This window comes from Neovison vison, chromosome 8 (assembly GCF_020171115.1).
Source record: "Neovison vison isolate M4711 chromosome 8, ASM_NN_V1, whole genome shotgun sequence".
Classification (NCBI taxonomy): Eukaryota; Metazoa; Chordata; class Mammalia; order Carnivora; family Mustelidae; genus Neogale; species Neogale vison.
Window position 1 is genome coordinate 77,743,471 of NC_058098.1, and position 19,369 is coordinate 77,762,839.

At 49.6% G+C, this 19,369-nt stretch overlaps 1 protein-coding gene across 2 annotated transcripts in view; it reads left to right on the forward strand.

Moving 5' to 3' along the window:
- Positions 1 to 18,108, forward strand: part of EML6 (EMAP like 6) — a 275,740-nt gene extending 257,632 nt beyond the window's left edge. Inside the window, exons 32-44 of one of the 2 annotated variants that reach the window (XM_044263968.1) lie at positions 1,074 to 1,172; positions 1,809 to 1,829; positions 2,189 to 2,362; positions 6,752 to 6,960; positions 7,764 to 7,921; positions 8,552 to 8,666; positions 10,261 to 10,449; positions 11,908 to 12,080; positions 12,490 to 12,652; positions 14,207 to 14,310; positions 15,017 to 15,170; positions 15,594 to 15,694; positions 17,314 to 18,108. In XM_044263968.1, coding sequence (XP_044119903.1) covers positions 1,074 to 1,172; positions 1,809 to 1,829; positions 2,189 to 2,362; positions 6,752 to 6,960; positions 7,764 to 7,921; positions 8,552 to 8,666; positions 10,261 to 10,449; positions 11,908 to 12,080; positions 12,490 to 12,652; positions 14,207 to 14,310; positions 15,017 to 15,170; positions 15,594 to 15,694; positions 17,314 to 17,338 — 1,685 coding nt within the window. In that variant the 3' untranslated portion in view covers positions 17,339 to 18,108. The remainder of the gene's footprint in view (positions 1 to 1,073; positions 1,173 to 1,808; positions 1,830 to 2,188; positions 2,363 to 6,751; positions 6,961 to 7,763; positions 7,922 to 8,551; positions 8,667 to 10,260; positions 10,450 to 11,907; positions 12,081 to 12,489; positions 12,653 to 14,206; positions 14,311 to 15,016; positions 15,171 to 15,593; positions 15,695 to 17,313) is intronic. The other variant, XM_044263967.1, reaches the window with a different exon arrangement.
- Positions 18,109 to 19,369: the final 1,261 nt, after the last annotated feature.

Genomic DNA, 19,369 nt, shown 5'->3' on the forward strand with positions numbered 1-19,369 from the left:
ATTAATTTTTCACAGTGACCAAGTGTTTTTAGCAGCTTGGGTTTTTAAGTTTGGCTTGCTTTGACTGGTTAGCCAGAAGAAAGAGAACTCTTAAAGCATTAGCAAACACCCCCAAATGTCCCTTCACTGTAGGATGACTCAGGTTAAACAAATAGTTGAAAAAGAAATACCGCAAGCCAGAAAAAAGTATTCAGAAATTAATTTGACACCCATTAATTTGCCAACGGATTTAAACGTGTTCACATCTTGCCTTATTTGCTTCGTATCTTAAAACAGATTCCCCTTTCTTTTTTCAAATGTTTATGCTCCTTCCCAAGGCTGTGTACTTGTTTGTCATACATTTTTAGACAAAGTCACTGAGCACATAATGATTTGTGCTCAATCATTTTGTGGGGAGGAGGGCCTTGAAATTTTCTATATGTTTTCTGTTTTTTGTGTAGCCACGTATTATCATTTTTGTAGCAATGTGCTATTTCTTTGCCTACTGGTGCTGCCGTTTATCTCTTAGTTCTTGGGCCTTCGGATGGATTTACAGTGGCCACCTTGGAAGTGGGCAAACCCATTTGCCACAGTCAATCGATGAGGACATATTTCTTGTTCTTTCTTCTACCTCCTGTGACATATGTTGAGTGAGGACATGAGGGGGTGAAGACCTCACCTGTGCCATTTGAGAAAGGAGGATTTGGAAGAGAGTCCCTAAGTATTTTCCTATTCCATAGCCTTCCTTTCACATGAGTAAGTGGTGCCATTTTGTTCAGTTAGGTGGTATCTCTGTTACCATTTTGGACCCTGGAAACCTTGCACTTGGACTGAGTTCCAGATCCCCACAGATAGCGGGAAGGGTTGCAGGGAAGCCAGCAGGTGCTAGAGAATAGACCCCAGCTCTTCTGCCCAGCCTGGAACAGAATATGTAAATGTGAAAATGGTCTTCCAGCTCCCCAGGCAGGATTCTAAAATCGACAACTTGGGGCCTTCGTCGCTCACTTTTACAAGGCATTTGCAGGCCTACACAATGTTTTGAGGTTGCCCTGAGAGGTCTGTACCCCCACTTAACCTCCTGTATCTGCCCCTAGGGAGCCAGAGCTTCTACCTGGAGCACACGGATGACATCCTCTGCCTCACAGTGAACCAGCACCCCAAGTACAGGAACGTGGTGGCCACCAGCCAGATAGGTAGGAGAGTCCTGCAGCTGCTGAGCTTTCCCCCAGCCTAGCAGACACACTGCTTGGTGGGCAGTTATCTGGAAAGGGAGCGGACGGGTTGCGGACACCTACCCATTGTCGATATTGCTGGTATCGTTGGACCCCTGTATGTTTCTGTGTCATGTGGGTTGAAATACCCAGTGATTGGTGATGCTGAGGGATCATAAAGTCAGACCAGAGCCTGATAATCCAAATAAATGGGTGCCCGTATCCCTGTGGACTTGTGGGGGTAATTTTTCAGATGTCAAGAGGTGAGATAAAGAGTGCCCCCTCTGCAGCCTGGCACTGTGCTCGGCGAGCGCGGCTTGTAGTCCGTGTGCCTGGCTCTTCTGGACCCTGGGAAACTGCCAAGGACAAATGTGAACTGATTCACATTTGTGAGAAGTTGTGTTGTATGTGTGTGTTGTTGTTTTTAACTTTGTCGTGTCGAAGGCAGTTTTTATAAACGCCTCCTTCTGCTTGTATTCATTGAACTCATGTCCATTTTTAAGTTTAATGTGGAGCTTCCCGATGCTGCTGCTAAGTGCCTCACTTATAGAAACGTGACTTACTTTAGCTGTTGTCTTCCCTTGACGCTTCCTCATTGCCATTGTCCACCCAACGCAGTTGATAAGACCGAGACCCCAGGTAAGGCTGCTCCCCCGTGAGTAGTTGGAATCTGCACAGCAAAATCATGTCACTGTCGCGTTTGCTGATTGTATCTGGCGAAACTGCAGATACAGATCGCTGAGCTCACCAGTTTCCTCTGTATGAACCCCTCCACAACTGTGTGTGCTGGACACAGATGCTCCTTAGGCCCCCGGCTCTGAAAGCACGGCAGCTGTGTCTTGTCTCACTGCTGGCCAGGTTAGGCTGTAGGTCTGTGAGGCCCAGTAACCATAACACCCTGAAGACCGGTCTTAAAAAGGCTTTGGGGGTGAACCTAAGCGTGGCCCCAGCACCCCCGCTCTCCAGCCTCAGTTATGTGTCATGCCTCACACATCCAGGGACGACGCCTTCAATCCACATCTGGGACGCCATGACCAAGCACACCCTCTCGATGCTGCGGTGCTTCCACTCGAAAGGGGTGAATTACATCAATTTCAGTGCCACCGGGAAGCTCCTGGTGTCGGTGGGAGTGGACCCCGAGCACACCATCACCGTCTGGCGTTGGCAAGAAGGTAAAAGGAGCTAGGCTGTCTGTCTGTCGGGGAGGCCTGCTTATGGTGTGTGTGGGGCTCAAACCTCCACATGCCTCACTCCAAAGCCCACCGTGGGCACTGCTGCTGGGTTGGCAGAAACCAGGGTCTCTAGATCCCGGAGAAACTACCTGTCAGACCCCTGGGCCCCATGGCCAGGGCAGTCCTGGCCGGTCGAGGAAGGGTCTGTGGGTACTGTCTGCTGGTAGCCTTCCTCCTCAGGCGGAAGACCATGGCCGCCTCCATCTCGGTCCTAACTCCCTTCCCACCAAAATGTCCATGTCCTTGACAGTCCCTCCGTGACCTCTAGATCCCACTGCAGCCTTGTCACCCTGGGTGCCTTATTATAGGAACTGGGGCAGGATTTTACCACTGTGGGCTCAGAAACACTTTTTAAAAATTTTTTTATTTTTTTATTTTTTTTTGCATTTTTAATTCTTTCGAAATGGGGATTCACCTTATAATCAAGGTTTACATTTAATGTAACAGGATTTCTTTCTTGCCTTTCCCCAACACACGCACCCACATACACACAGGCTGCTACTAAATTTATGTTCATGTTAGAATCAAAGATGTGCAATCTTTCAAGTGTATTCTCAGGTTGGCAGAACAGATCCAATTAGCTAGGACATTAATGAGGTCTGTCTCCAGCCCGGCAGCCTGTATCTGGGGCACGCTGAGCCAGGCACGCACAGAGGTGGCGCTTCTCCAATTCAGGGCTTCTAGAGGCTCATTATCTCAGCACCTCCCCATGGAGGGAGCTAGAAAGAGCTGGGAGCTAAGTTCCAATCCCTCCTGAGCCCCCATGTGAGAAAAAGAGGTTGGGAGCCTGCAGACTTTTAAAATTTTTTTTAATTGATAGAATTGTTCTCGGTCTTTATTATATCAATGCCAGCATCCTGATTGTGACATTGTGTAGTTTTTAAAAAATGCCACCATGGTGATAAACTCGCAAAGGATACATGGAATCTCTCTGCATTATTTCTTTTTTTTAAAATTAATATGTAACGTAGTATTTGCCACAGGGGTACAGGTCTGTGAATCATCAGGCTTACACACTTCACGGCACTCACCATATCACATACCCTCCCCAATGTCGATAACCCAACCACATGTCTCCCTCCTGATCCCGTCTTGTTTCATTTTTTCCTTCCCTACCCTCCAAACTCCCAACTCTGCCTCTCAAATTCTTCGTATCAGGGAGATCATATCATAATTGTCTTTCTCTGACTGACTTATTTCACTCAGCATAATACCCTCTGGTTCCATCCATGTCATTGCAAATGGCAAGATTTCATTTCTTTTGATGGCTGCAGACTTTTATGATGAGACTCGTTCATCTTATCCCGTCCATTTCTCATTTTCTTGTTCCTCAGTGCATTGTGTCCAAGTGGCCCCATAATCTATGCAGCTTCATTTCCTGTCATGTCGAGTTGTTCTTAAATAGGCTCCGCCCCCAATGAGACATTGAGGGTATTAAACAATAGACTCATAGCCTCATAGCATTGGAAGGACCAGTCCAGATCCCCCGCGTGGAGTCGTCCCTGCAGGTACCCTCCTGACAGGCCGACTCCCCTCCTCAGCCGAATATCAGCAGCCAGATGGCCCATGCCACTTCACAAGCAAGGCAGCCCACCCGCTGCAGGAAATATGTTATAAAGCCCTTTCTTGCAAGGGCCTAACATGTTTGATTATGCCTTTCTTCTATAGCAGGAACGCTGCCGTCTGCAGCGGCCAAGACCAAGTCTGCCTAGTTCCTTGGAAGAGGGTCATCCTGTCGCCCTCCCCCCCCACGCGGGCTGGTCTCTTAGTTCAGGCCCACTCTCCTCCCTTCCGCCATCTGTCCCTCTGGGCTGCCCCTGCTCTGGCCCTGCCCCAGCCCGGATTCCTGCTCACCTGGGGTGCCTTCTGACCTCCAGATAGGGGACCGGGAGAGCCAGGACTTTGAAATAAGCATTTAAACATGATCCAGAGAAGCCTTCTCTTGGGGAACTTTCTCCCACGACTTTGTTGGAGCCAGCGCTTGGGTGTCTGCAGAAGGGCTCTGAGCAGTAAGAATATCTTATGTCTCATCAACCACCAGCTCTTCTGAGCTGATTGTGTGTGGTTTTTCCTTCACTTCAAGTCCTGTTTACAGATGATACAGTTTTGAGGGCAGTTTATCTACATTTTTCTTAACATTAGAGAGCATTTTATTTATTCTTCATTTGTTGGAGGACTGTTTTTGTGGAACTCAGGGTGTGTGTGTGTGTGTGTGTGTGTGTGTGTAGTTAAGAAACAAAGTTGAGTACAAAATGAGCTTATTATATAAAATGCACGTTGTCAGGTCCTTGATACTTAAATGAAACTTGTTCTGAGCAACGTAGAAGCCAGGGCAAGGTGGGACACAGGCATCCCCACAATTAGAAGGGTCTGTGGAGTAAGACCAGAAAAAACCAAACAGTGGCTTAGAAGAAGGTGCAAAGTAAAACAGCGTTTCTCCCACGACTACAGAGAACGATCCTCTATCTCCCTGGCAGCCCATGTGTATTGCTTCGGTTGTAATCCAGCCCTTCGAACCTTATTTCTGCTGGAGAAGGGAGAGTTGTTCGTGTTTTCCTATGACGTGTAGTTTTTGTACTGATTGCTCACAATATGTCTTTGTCCTGTAAGTGTTGCAAATGTTTTCTCCCATTGTGGTATTTGTCTTTTAACTTAGTTTATGGTATCCTTGGGAACCGGAGTTCTCAAGCCTCCAAGCCCTAGGTAGGGAAGTACGTGGTTTTTTTGTTTTGTTTTTTTTTTTTTTCCCAATTTATTTATTTTCAGAAAAACATTATTCATTATTTTTTCACCACACCCAGTGCTCCATGCAAGCCGTGCCTTCTATAATACCCACCACCTGGTACCCCAACCTCCCACCGCCCCGCCACTTCAAACCCCTCAGATTGTTTTTCAGAGTCCATAGTCTCTCATGGTTCACCTCCCCTTCCAATTTACCCAAATTTCCTTCTCCTCTCTAACGCCTCTTGTCCTCCGTGCTATTTGTTATGCTCCACAAATAAGTGAAACCCTATGATAATTGACTTGAGACAGATGCCCTGAGCGGTACTGTGTGGTCTCCCCCTGGAGGGCGCGGCCGAGGGCCACAGGCCCAGCGGCACGAGAACCCAGCACCGCCACTCTGCTGGAGAGCCGTGTAACAGACAGACAGTGGAACAGGTAAAGAGAACTCAAAGTACACTTCTGTGATGAGCCCTGAGCAATGTGCAGAAGTGTGGAATCCGTATACTGTACCCCTGACACTAATAGAACGCTGGCTGTTAACTGTACTGGAGGTTTTTTTAAATGTTAAGTGAAGAGAAAAAATGTATACATGTGAGTAAACAGGAAGAGGAGAAAATTAAGAGGAAATTGAAACTAAAACATTAAGAATAAATTTGAAGAAAATGGAAAGAAATAGAAATTAAAAATTAAAAACTCAAAGGCTGGAGAGCAATGATGAGGTAAAAACAGACGTGTGAGAGCTGGCGGCTGAGAGACGAGCTGGCCGGTCTAGACCCGACGCGGGGAGAACGGCCACAACACCCACCGACGCTCCCGGAACAGTTGCTGTGCCCAGCTTGGCTCTCGGGGCTTCACTTGTCCCAGACTTTTTAATTCTCACAACACCTTCTAAAATGGGAGCGCTTATTATCCTCAAATTACAGATGAGCCAACTGAGGCACCAGGAGGTTCAAATAACTTTCCCAAAATTGCTCGAACAATAAACGGTGGAGCTCGGACTGTCTGAGGACAAAAGGTAAAGCCCCGCATATGAGTCAAACACATAAACAGGGTCGAGGAAACAACTAGTAATTAGGTATAAAACGTAGAATTTTTAAACCCAAAAACCATGAAAGAAAAAGGAATGGGAAGGACTTTTTTTTTGAAGAACGTAAAAGCAGAGAATCTTGGGAAGAAATAAAGAACTGTCTAAAGGAATGGCAGTCTCCAGTTACATTCCCACTGCCAGTGGCTGGGAATCCTGTGGTGGGTTGGGAGATCAGAGGTGGGGAAATGAAGGGTGCCCTTTGCCCTTTTCTCTTATCTGGAAGCTTCCACCCTGGGGCCATCCCTTCCTGCTGTGTTCTTGGGTGCCTAGATGTGGCCTGTGGGGGTGGAGTAGGATGGGGGATTGTGTTAGCAGCACTGGTGCTCTGGAAATTTCCCAGACTCTTCTTTTCCACCTTGAGAGCAGTGTCTGAGGCTAGGCGGGTGCTGTTGAGGAAGAAGGAACATTTGCAGTGTTCCCTGGGCCTTGCTGGGCTGGAGAGCCATCCTGAGCTGTGCTTCAGGGCCTGGCCAGAGTGTGGGAGGACGCCCCCTTATCAGAATCTCTCACCCATACAGGTGCCAAGGTTGCCAGCCGAGGGGGTCACCTGGAGCGCATCTTTGTGGTGGAATTTCGCCCCGACTCAGACACCCAATTTGTGTCTGTCGGGGTCAAACATATGAAGTTCTGGACCCTGGCAGGCAGCGCCCTGCTTTACAAGAAGGGGGTCATCGGGTCCATGGAGGCTGCCAAGATGCAGACGATGCTCTCCGTGGCCTTCGGTGCTGTGAGTTCCAGCAAAAGCTTAATGAGAGGGGACCCTGACCCCTGGGCATGGGTATGGGGGGCACCTATAGGCACGAAGCTACAAAAAACAAGAAAGCTACTTCCCCGTTTTCTCCTTTATTGGCTCACTTGCAACCATTATTCCCTTTCCTTAGTATAGACAGGTGAGCTGACTGTATTTTTCCCCTCAAAATATTCTTTCCAAAACATAGGCCCCCCAGTCACTCAGGGCAGGAGCTTCATCATTGTAGAGGCAGACTGACTTGCAAGCCTGCCAGGCCCGGATTAGGTGCAGAGGGCATGGGAACGATGCCCCCCTGGACAGCCTCCTGATTCCCCCTAGACTTCTTGTGCCGCACGTGTCCCAACTGACCCCTTGTGTGGGCTGTGCAGGCTCCCCTGGGGACATTCTGAAGCCTAGCCAACTCTTGGTTCTGCACCTTGTTCACGAGCCCGTGAAAGTTTGGCTGGAGTCCTGCCCCATACCCCTTACTCTGCAGTCATCTGGGGATGTATCCATCCCAGGATGGAAGTTCATTTACATGCAGACATGCACATGGAGAAGTCTAATGCCCCAAAGCAACTCAGGAAAGTGAATTTCAGGGCTGGGTGATTTTATCATAGGTGCCTCATGGTCATCTCCTGTCGAGTCTTTTGCCTTTCCTCAGCACAGAGGGTCAATTTGAGCGTGTGTTTGTGTTTCTCTAGCTCTGGTTCCCCAAGCAAGGAGCAGGTGGCTGGGAGGGGACCCTCTTGAGAGCTGCTATGAGTGTCCTGGTATAGAAGGTGTCCCTTTGTTTACAGAACAACCTCACTTTCACGGGTGCCATCAATGGAGACGTCTACGTGTGGAAGGACCACTTCCTCATCCGGCTGGTGGCCAAGGCACACACAGGCCCCGTCTTCACAATGTACACGACCCTTCGGGATGGACTCATAGTGACTGGTGGCAAAGAGCGGCCGTAAGCTGAAACTCCTCTGGGGCAGCTGGTTTTCTCTTATTGTCTTATTGTCTTGGGAGAGAGTGCCAGAAGCAATGCGCACTGGGAGAGAATGCAAATGTTCATTCTCCCATCTTTTCTTCTGCAGCAGGGAGATCAGTCTCTCCTTCCTCCAAGAGGGACCTAGGTCAAAACTTTCAGAAGTATAGGTCAGAGACGGGGAGAGGTGGTTTCATGGTCCACCGGAGCAGCTTTGCTGATCACCAGGTGTTCGTCTCCGTAGCCCTCTGGGGTATGGGAGGATGGGGAGGAGGGGAGAGAAGTTCCCGTGGGAACAGAGATACGAGAGTAAAGCAGAGAAGCATTTCCCTTCGTGTTTGATCTGATATCAACATGGTTTGATTTTTTAGACTACAATTCTCTTTCCTTCTACCTTAGCAGCCTTTGAAAGTATTCTAGGAAACCTGCCAGTCCAAAAAGGTTGTAAACACCCATCAGTGGGGGTGGGGCCGAGAAAGAGGCCGCCCTGGAGGGTCTGTCCTGCTGGGCCCCAGCGGCTGTGACCTTGATGTTGGGGCAGGGGGCCTAGTGTGTCACAGGCAAGTCTTAGGACGTGGCCCATCATGCTAAGTACCTCTTGATCCTTTTTAGGACCAAAGAAGGAGGTGCTGTGAAGCTGTGGGACCAGGAGATGAAGCGCTGCAGGGCCTTCCAGCTGGAGACGGGACAGCTGGTGGAGTGTGTGCGCTCTGTGTGCCGGGGCAAAGTGAGTGGGCTGGGCCGGTCCGCCCCGAGTTGTCTTCCTGGGGGTCAAGTCAGAGTTGAGCCGGACACTTTCCCCGTGCTACATTGTTGAATCCTTAAAATGAGCCTCTGAGGTGGGACTTGCCCTGCTGGGGGGAGTTGGCTTAGCAGAATCCAACACTTCTGAGTAGTGTTGGCTGTGTGACCTTGGGTATGTTACTTAGCCCCTCTGTTCTGGTACATGTGTTGTTGTGAGGATCACATGCATTATAATGCAGGGTGCCTTTCCTTATGCCTGCCTCATAGCCACATTCGCTGGTTGGTAGTTCCTGCTATTACAGAAAATATTATTACTATAGGCTCAGAGATAGTCAATAATTTGCCTATGCCCACAGTTACATGGGCAGGAAGGGGGCAGGAAGGGGCCATCAAACTGTGACTCAAAGTCATGGCTTTTCAAGTCATACCTGGGCTGAGTATCAGAAACAACTACAGGGGTGGGTTTTTTTTGTTGTTGGTCTTGTGTTGTGTTGCATTGTGTTGTGTTTAAATAGGTATGTCCAGGCTCTTGCCCAGAGCTGACAAGTCAGAATCTTAGTCTTGATGTGTGTGTTCCTTTTCTCCTTTTCTTTTTTTTTTTTAATTCCCCAAGAAATTCTGAGGTCCTTGGAAATACATCTTAACCTCTGTTTTATACCCTGTGTTTATATTTTTGAATTTGAATTATTATCAGTCTAAGAACTTGGTTTCTAGAAGTTCTCCATAAAAAAGGGCAGACATGACTTGGAGTCTCCGTAATTAGGAATTGAGAGCTTTGCTTTTAAATAGATCAATGGCAGTCATCCACTAGGGTAATGAGACATCTGGGAGGCTGAAGGCAGAGCGAGGCCCAGAATCTGGAGGTCATGTGGAGGCGGTTTTTGTTCAGTGTGAGGGAGAGACGAGGAAGAACCTGAGCTGTCCAATGGCAGAAACTGGCTGCCCGGCTCTATAGTGAGCTTGCCGTCTGTGGAATGTCCTGGCAGAGACCCAGTGATGGAGAGCTCTGCTGATGCTCTCATCCATGGCTGAGGGGGAACAGGAAAAGTGAGGGGGTGACGTAAGGATAGACGATTGAGTTCACAACAGAACAGCCCATCCCTGGTAGTACCACTGCCACCAGAGCCAATCCCCTCGTTTGCTCTAATTGTGTTCTTAAGTTAGTTTTTAAAATCTGTATTTTAAAAGAATGTCCTTCTTTTTTTACCTATCTTTATCTATTTGTCTGCCAATTGAGCACCCACTAGATATCGAGTAGATGATAAAATTATTTCATTTTAAGTTGTGGCAAAGTAATAGATAACATAACAATTTACCCTTTTAGCCATTTTTAGGTGGGCTGTTCAGCGGTAGTAAGTACATTCCCATTGCTGGGTAACCGTCACCCCCAGCCACCCACAGAACGTTCTTTATCTCGTAGAATTGAAACTCTGTACCTATGAACTGCTCACGCTCCTTTCCCCTTCCGCCCAGCGCTTGGCAACCGCCATTGACTTTTCTCTGTGACTTGGACGAGTATGTCATAGGAGTGGGATCACACAGTATTTGTCTTCTTTCTAATGTTTTTATTGCAACAGGGAAAAATTTTAGTAGGAACCAAAGATGGAGAAATAATTGAAGTTGGTGAAAAAAATGCTGCTTCCAACATCCTAATTGATGGACACATGGAAGGGGAGATCTGGGGCCTGGCCACACACCCCTCCAAGGACATCTTCATCTCTGCCAGCAACGACGGCACAGCCCGTATCTGGGACCTGGCTGACAAGGTGAGGGGCCCTCTCTGCCTGGGCTCGGATGCCCGCAGGTGGGTCTGGCCAGAGCCTGGAGGGAGGCGAGGTTTGGCCAGGGTCAGGCCAGAGATGGGGGACATGGCAGGTCAGCGATTAAGTTAGGAAGCCTAATAACGAAAGGGCCACCCATACACGCCCAGTGCAGCGATGGGTAGCTGCATATCCATCCATAGCTATAGTAGAGGAATAAGCTGAAAATTACTTTTCTCTTGCAGAAAGTCCACAAAACCTTAAAAATAAAGAGATATGTCTCTCCTGGAAGGGAAGACTAAAAATGATTTGAAACATCTGATGTTCCCAAATGGAACATGTCAATCAAAATCCCACCAAAGTTCCTCTTGGAGCTTGGGGAAAAAATTAAAATAAAAAAATTAAAATAAAAAATTCATCTTGAGTAAAAAAACAGCAGAGTACTCGGGGTGAGGGATTATTGTTATCTGGTATTAAAACAAGTAGGGGCACGGGAAGCTCAGTGGGTTAAGTATCCCTCTCTTGCTTTTGGCTCAGATCGTGCTCCTCCGGGGGTGGGATGGAGCCTCACATTGGGTTCTCTGCCAGGCGTGGACTCTGCTTGGAATTCTCTCTCTCCCTCTCCCTCTCCCTCTGCCCCTCTCCCCCCACCCTCCCTGTGCCATCCCCCCACCCCTGCCAGCTTGCTTACACACTTTGTCTCTTTCTCGCTCTCAAAAATTTTTAAAAATTAAAAAATAAGTAAAACAAGTACTTACGTTCTAAAAAATTACAACAGTTGGGCTCATCACAAAATAGCCAGTCAATATTTCCTATTTTTGGCATAAGGACGAAAGAACGGGTATGCCAGAGCCAAACCATGGCCGTTCTGGTCACGTTAAGGGTCATAATTACTCACTGTGCTTACCAGTAACAACGGCGGTCGGTCAGTCCGTCCCTGCGGCACGGCAGCCGCCTCGCGGGCAGATCGTCGGTGCGCACAGCCGCCGCGCCTGAGCAGTGTCGGCGCCTTCTTTCCGAGGGGACACGCGGGAGATACTGCCGCAGCCGCGCAGGCTAGTGACGGTCAGGATTCGGGATTCGAACCGCCAGGCGCCGAAGCTCCAACTCCTCCCTGAGCAGGACGGGGGCCAGTCGGAGCCCGCGGGGCCGGTTTCTCCGAAGGCGACCAGGCTCGCCGCTCTCGGGCACCCGCGGGCAGAGCTGCGGCGCCCTGCGGAGCCCACGGCACCGCCACCCAGGCCCCTTAGGGAAGAATTCACCCAGCGCGGCCCTGACGCGTGTTGCCTCCCGGGCTGGTCTGCTTCGGGCATGCTGGCCGCCTCGGCTTCTCGAAAGCGCAGGAGGTCCAGGGGCCCCGCAGCGGCAGGGGCAGCCCGAGCGCGCCGGCCTGGGGACGGGCTTCCCCGGGGAGACCAGCCCAGGTGGCGGGGGCTCAGGGCAAGTTCCTCTGTGTCCACGCAGAAGCTGCTTAACAAGGTGAACCTGGGCCACGCGGCCAGGTGTGCGGCCTACAGCCCTGACGGGGAGATGGTGGCCATCGGCATGAAGAATGGCGAGTTCGTCATCTTGCTGGTGAACAGCCTCAAAGTCTGGGGAAAGAAACGAGACCGGAAATCTGCTATCCAAGATATCAGGTACATAGCAGGTGGTCTGGGCAGGGAGAATGGTGTTTCCCACTCTGGAAGGGGCAGGGCTGGGCTGGAGAGCCGGTTGGGAGGGGGACCCTTTCAGCCCCAGCTGTGACAGGAGACTCCCATGTGAGCCCTCAGCCATGTCTTTGCTAACTACCATGGGGGGTTTTACCAAGTAAAAACCATACATGCCTTGCCCTGCTACCTAAGGCTGCATCCGTTTCCTTCCTGCCATGGGAGTGGACCCAGAGAAAGTGCTGAATTTCCTAGAATGTCAGAGAAGGTAGCTGTGAGTCAGGAAGGGAGAGCTCGCTTCCTGGGAACCTGGGAGGCCCCTCCCAGCGCGGACCTCACGCCTGACCAGCCCGGACAGCCCTTCTCACTGACCATGCTCTCGGATTGCCATTTCTAGAATCAGCCCAGACAGCAGATTCTTAGCCGTTGGTTCTTCAGAACACACAGTTGACTTCTATGACCTCACTCAAGGCACAAGCCTGAATCGCATTGGCTACTGCAAAGATATTCCAAGCTTTGTCATCCAGATGGATTTTTCGGCGGATGGCAGATACATCCAGGTATGTTCCAGCCTTGCTGCTCTCCAGGGCAACCAATAATAATAATAATAATAATAATAATAATAATAATAATAATGGTAATCATAATAGTAGTAATAGTAGTACTAATACTAATAGTATCAGCAACAGCAACGACGGTGGTGGCTTATGGTAGCTGAGTGCCTCTGCGCTGGGCTGTGCCCTGACTTCCTCTCCACAGGAACCCCCTCTGCCCTGTTACTTTCCCCCGACTTTATTAAGGAAAGGGCAGAGGCCTAGAGAATTTAAGAATGTTGAAGGACTAGAGTTTTAAGAAGTAGCGTCCTTCAGTAAGAAGTGCAGACAGCAGAAGCCCTAATCCACTTCTCCCCCCAAGCCCTGTGGCTTCTTGTCTCTATTCATTTCAGTTCCACCTGTGGGGTAGCGTGGCCCGTCCACACTGGCGACCTGAGCTCTGGGTCTGGAGTGGAGGCTCCTCATTCTCCTGGGAGAACAGACGGGTGGGAAGGGATGAAGAGAGGCCCCACCTTTGGGACTTAGAGCTGAAAAGAGAATGGTGTCTAAGCCAGCACTCTGGACAAACATTAGGTGTTAGGGAGCTGGCCTGGAGTGGACACCTGCTGTGAAACGAGAGGGGACCCATCCGTCGGTGGAGCGTCTACTGAACCAGGCGCCGTGTTAGGCTTTCGGGTGGACAGAGTGGGCCTGCTCCCAGCTCTCCTGGAGCTTGCCCCGTAATGGAGAAGAAAAGCGTTACACAGATCATCACCAAATATATGTATAATTACAAATCATGATTATGTGCTGGGAAGAAAAAGTATGGGGTGCTGTGGGAGCATTTCATAGGCGCCAAATTTAGATTCACTTCCTCGCCACACAAGTGATATTTAGGCTGAGGTCTGTGGGATGTGGAGGAGTTAGCCAACAAAGAGAGGCGGGAACGTGTTTCCGGGCCATCTGTAATGAAGGCCCTGAGGCGGGGAAGATCTCGGCACATTCCGTGAACAGCACAAAAACCCAGGGTGGCCAGGCTAGAGGCACCACAGGGGTAGAAGGGGCTGCAGATTTTCTGGAAGATGGTTCTCTCCCCTAGACTATTCCCATAGAAGAAAGGGTCAGGTCCTAGATGCTTTAGAAATCATCCACGTCAGTTGCTGTCCATGAGAAAACTCGCCCATCTCTGTCCCAAAGGACCTGTTTCTCAGAACAGGGATTCCCAAACTTGGAGCATCAGACATCCCCTGGAGGCTTTGTTTTAAAACACAGATTGCCGGACCCCACTCTCCAAGTGTCGGGTGCAGGCACCCAGGAGTATGTATTTCCAACAGCTTTCTAGATGCTGCTACTGGTCAGAAACCACATTTGGGGAACCACCGCCTTAGGACTTGGAAAAGCCAGAAAATGAATGGGAAAATGTCCTTCCTGCTCATGTGAATTTTGCTGCAGGTTGGCCACGGGCTTTGCAGCCTCAGGCTGAACTTGGATTTGTTGAAAACCTGTTGAAAAGTCCTGGGCAAAGGGGAGTCCTTTGAACTGGAGAGATGGTTGATGGACAGGGTTGCCTTCTGCTTACAGGTGTCGACAGGGGCCTACAAGCGCCAGGTGCATGAGGTCCCCCTGGGAAAGCAGGTCACTGAAGCCACGGTCATCGAGAAGATCACCTGGGCCTCCTGGACAAGGTGACTAGAGGAAAACACTACTTAAGGAGAAGGTCACAAGGGTGCATCTTGTGCTAGGCACCATCTCCAAGTTGGCTTATGGCCAGGATGTGAAGAAGCTCAGAGATGGAGATGTCTTGTCTTTGAGGGTGGGGGTGGTTGTTGGCAGAAGGCTTCTAGGTGCCAGTGCTTTGATCGGACTGGGGCTTTTGAAATGCAAAGTACCTCCTTTTGCATAATCTTCCCAGGGCCCCACCTCACTGAGCAAGTGCAATGAGAAATGGTCTTCCAGCTCCTGGTTCAGGGCCTCCCCCCAGCTCCGTAGCTCACTCTGTCATGCAACACCGGGAGGCCCTCCAGTCACCAGCAGGCACTGGGCAGCCACCAAGGCCACTTAAGCTGAGGAGGAGGGCCTTGGCAGTTCAAGGGAAAGGACGCCACCAGGCTGTGAGCTTGAAGGTGCCTCAGCAGGCCCAGTCAGGAAGGACTAGAGGGACCAGGGAGAGAATCAAAGATGGGTAACTTTCCTTTTGGGATGGAAGGGACTGCAGCAGAGCAGAACAGTAAGAATGAAGGTAAGTGCACAGAGGGGGAGGGGACAGAAGAGCCACATGACCATAGCGAATAATGCCAAATAGGCCTCTCTCCCTCTTATCCCTGGGAGAGGATGCTTGACTCCCGGAAGCCTTTCCTCTGTCTCCTCTCACACTTCTGCTTGTTCAAATAGCATTCTGGGGGATGAAGTCATTGGCATCTGGCCACGAAATGCAGACAAGGCTGATGTCAACTGCGCTTGTGTGACCCATGCTGGCCTCAACATTGTCACCGGAGATGACTTTGGGCTAGTGAAGCTCTTTGATTTTCCATGCACAGAGAAATTTGTGAGTCTTCTCTGGCGTCGCCCCCCCCCCCCCCGGCACTGCCTCCGGGCTCTTTCCTTCTGTAGGCTACAGGCAGTGCGGGCCGCACTGAGACAGCTTTCTAGGAACTAGAACAAAAGGAAACTTGTTCCCGCCCTGTAGAGATTTGGTGACCCCTAACTGTTTCACCTCCCTCTGGAGGGGAGGGCCTGGAAGCCTGGGGGTGGGGAGAGGAGGATGAAATGTGTACAAATCGTCCACCTTGGGCAACAATGGAAGGGAAAGCCAGTCGGCGAAAGGCTGGCTAACAGAGATGTCCAGGCCAAATGAGAATGACAGGAGTGCAGATGATTCTGGGAGGGGGAGATGGGAGTCCTGGAAGTGGTCTGTGGTTGCTGGGAGGGGCAGAGTCTCTCAGCTGTCTCTGTTCACTTTTGCTCACAGGCCAAACATAAGCGTTACTTTGGCCACTCTGCTCACGTGACGAACATCCGTTTCTCTCATGATGACAAGTATGTGGTCAGCACTGGAGGAGATGACTGCAGGTAGGACCCTGACGGACCTGGCTCGGACTCTCCGGGCCTGGCTGGTACTCTGTCTCCCCGTCCCCACATCAGGTGTCCTAGGGGTCAGCTCAGCATCTTCCAGGATCATGGGGAGGGGCTGCCATCCTAATGAAGACAAAGACTTTTCAAGTATGGTCTTTAGTCTCTGATGACTCCCAACCCAAAACTCCAACCCTAGTGGAGCTATCTGGGGCTTGGTGAGAAGGGGAGGGCACAAGTGTTACTCCGAGCGCTGCTGTGTACAAGGGAATGAGCGGGGGTTGGTGGGGGTGAGGGGCCCAAGATGGCTGCTTTGGGGACAGTCCACGGCATCCTTGCGTATGATCCGTAGGTCTTTTAACTCCTAACTTAAGACTGATCATGATAGTTCTTAAGATGATTCATCCCAACCAAGAGATGTTTAAAAATAGTAGCAAGCCTCAGTCACCCTGAGAAACACAGGTGTTCCCTGATTCTACATGAGATCAGATGAGAATTGAAGCCATTAGGCCCAGTGCTAGTTAGCAGCAGTACCACCTCAGCCAGCTGTTTGGACGGGGCTGCTTTTGACCTTAACTGCTGCTCGGCGTAAGACAGGCCCAGGGTTCAGTGTGAGGCACGACTGGCCTCCCAGTGATTTGGAAGGACCCCTGCCAGCCTGCTCCAGAGACCTCAGCCTCTGCAGCATTTCCAAGTCCCCTTCCTCTTGTCCCTCCAAGGGCATTCCTTATTTGGATTGTGGATGAGCAGGATGAGGTGGTCCCTACACCTCATTCTTCACCTCTACCATAGTTGAAGGGCTTTACGGCAACATGAATTTTGGTTTCATTTCAGCCTAAGCAAAACTCTTGTTGGGGGGGAAGGGGGATGAAGAAATACCGCAATCCAGCTATTTGTAGTGGTCTGAGAGGTTGTGGAAGAGGCACCTGTGGTGAATGTCAACCCAGTTCCTATCCGCAAGGGTGGTGCCAAAAGCGGCTCCCAAAGATGCTCTCTGATGGCCTGTGGGAGGGCACGGTCTCCGGCTGGCGGTGCCACCAGCGGCTGGCACGGAGTGCCCTTGTGGTCACCCTGTCAGCCGCTCCCTGCCGAGCGGAAACACGCATTGAGAACCACACCTGCCCAACCAGGAGCAGGCTAGGGCTCAGAAGACTAAGTGAACTGGCCACCCCTGTGCGGGAGGGCTGAGGCGCCTGCTGACTGCTCTGAAAGGCTTGGAAGTAACCCGTAGAATGCAGGACCCCTGGGCCTTTGTCGCCACGGGAGCTATTCCGATCCCTGGCTCTCCTGCACACTAGAAAGGGCTCTCCTGCTCAAGTGGACTGATAAAACCTTGTCAGTAGGAACACAAGAGATAGCATCAAGTTGCCAAAAGTCCTTACATTCAGCACACTCGGGCTGTCGAAAGAGTCAAGCCAAACAAAAAACAATAGGCCATTTTAAAAAAGCAGATCTTTAGTTGGTGGCAAGATCCCTGGTTTGTCTTTAGAAATTGAAATCATGATGTCTAGTACATCCCCTGAGCTCAACTCTGGATCCCTTGGTAGGATTGCTTTTGGTCACTTGACAGGATGATGACGTCCAGCCATGCAAGATGAATGTCTGGTCTGCTTTTTCAGTGTGTTTGTATGGCGGTGTCTGTAAATGCCAGAAACCTCTTTCTTGCTGCTGCTGCTCCCCCCACCCTGCCCAGCCACCGCGGAGGCACTTCAGGGCCCCTCTGTGCCGCCAGCTGCTGGCCCAGGCCCACTGCGCTGCAGGCCACACGAGTGCCACGTGCCAGCAAAGCAGGGTGACGGCTCCATCCTCTGCGAAACTGTGACGCTAAGGTCAGTTCTCACATGGGAGGAGTCCTTGCCTCTGTTCCTGAGACAACGTACTAACCACACTGACAAAAAATTCTGATAATGTAGCCCGCTGACCAAATTCAAAGCCTCAGTTAACCCTAACCAATATGTAGCTTTTAATTTGCACCAAAACTTTTACAAAAGATGTTTTGCTATTCTGTTTCTATATACTTTAAAAATATTCATTTTTACCAATGAGTTGAATAAGACAGCTTCAGTTAGGTGCACCTAAGCACTAGAACTATTGATAGCCTCAGTTCTCCACGTTTAGCTTTCAAAACCAAATGAGCCATGTATAAACAAGTTGAGAAACTTAATTTTTTAATGTTTCATTTGCAGAGTTTTATATCCATTAAGTGCCTTTGAAAGTTACCAGTTGTGTGGGCTGCTGTCTCACCTCCCACAATTTTTCTCCTTTCTACATATGGTGCTAAAACTTCAAAACTGAGGAGGGCTACAGGACCCTTAACAGATTCCTGGTCTGTCACCCATGTCATGTGTTTATGTCCCGGCTTCCTAAATGCAAGACATCAGTTACCTGCTTGGGAAAGAGTGGCAGGTGAGCAGCAAAGAAATTAATTCCGGAGGGAGGGGGTAGAAATGGGTTTTCACTGTTTAGTGCCAAACCTACAAAATCCAAACAGAAGTAAAATAAACAACTACCACAAAACAGAGCAGGAGGGTGGGGGGAAAAAATCTCAAGTGGATCTAGAAGGATGAGCCCTTAGTCCTAAAATGGCAATAAATGAGGTGACCCAAGGCTGCATTGGGTCTACCACCCCCACAGTTGGGGCTGACTTGACCCCATGGATTTGTTCATGTGAGCTATATAGGTCAAGTCCACATAAAAAGAAAAAAAGTCTCTGCTGAACAAATTCCTAAACCCAAACAATATTTGGTTAAGATTATAAAACAAAATAAGCTATTTTAAGAGTTCCTCAGAGCTAGCTGGATGAGAGAAAATATGACCTGAACAATACTAACCAGAAGACCCCTACCTGGCCTCAGTCACACTTCACACTTGGCTCACCGCTGACCCCAGGAAGGGCGGGCCGCACACACCGCGAGGAAGGCTGGTGAGTGACTGGGGACTCCGAGCACACATACACGGATTAGTCTTTCCCGTCGGTGAAGCCAAATTCTGGGGCTTGAGTTCCTGGCTATTTGCAGTTACCAGTTTAGAGAAAGGTGAAATGAAGCATTTTCAATTAAATAGACTAACATTTACCCCAGAAGTGCTTCCGCATTCTAAGTGGATTAGATCACTCACGAAGCTATTTTTATATGCCCAGTTATGAATGCCTTACATTAATCTCCTGAGAGGCTGCTGGGTCCCCAGTTTGAGCCCCTGTGCAGTCCTGTTTTCTGTAACCATGTGACTGGTGATGCTGAGTGATGGCCATGTCTGCATCTACTGTACCACTGACCTTTCATAATAATCAGCCCTTGCATTGAAATAACCATGTGGAAGAATAAATTGATCAATGAGGATATGTACAACTATATTTAAAGAGCAATAGTGTCTATGTCAAGAAACTTCGTAAATCTTATTTGTAAGCATTTCTATGGTATGATTTTATGTATGTTCATAAATCCTGCACTGTGTTCTATATGTTAAAATATTGGTGCATGAATTTATTTTCAATTAGCAAAGTACAAGAAATACATCATTTGAAAACATTTTGGTTATGTGTCCAATAAATGGGATCATGTAAACACAGCTGGCGCACGCGCGGGCAGGCTTCCTGAGTGCAGCCCCCTCTCCCCAGCTGAAGCCAAGGCTCCTCGGTGCTTCCTCTGAAGCTGCTGCCATATCACAGAACCAAAA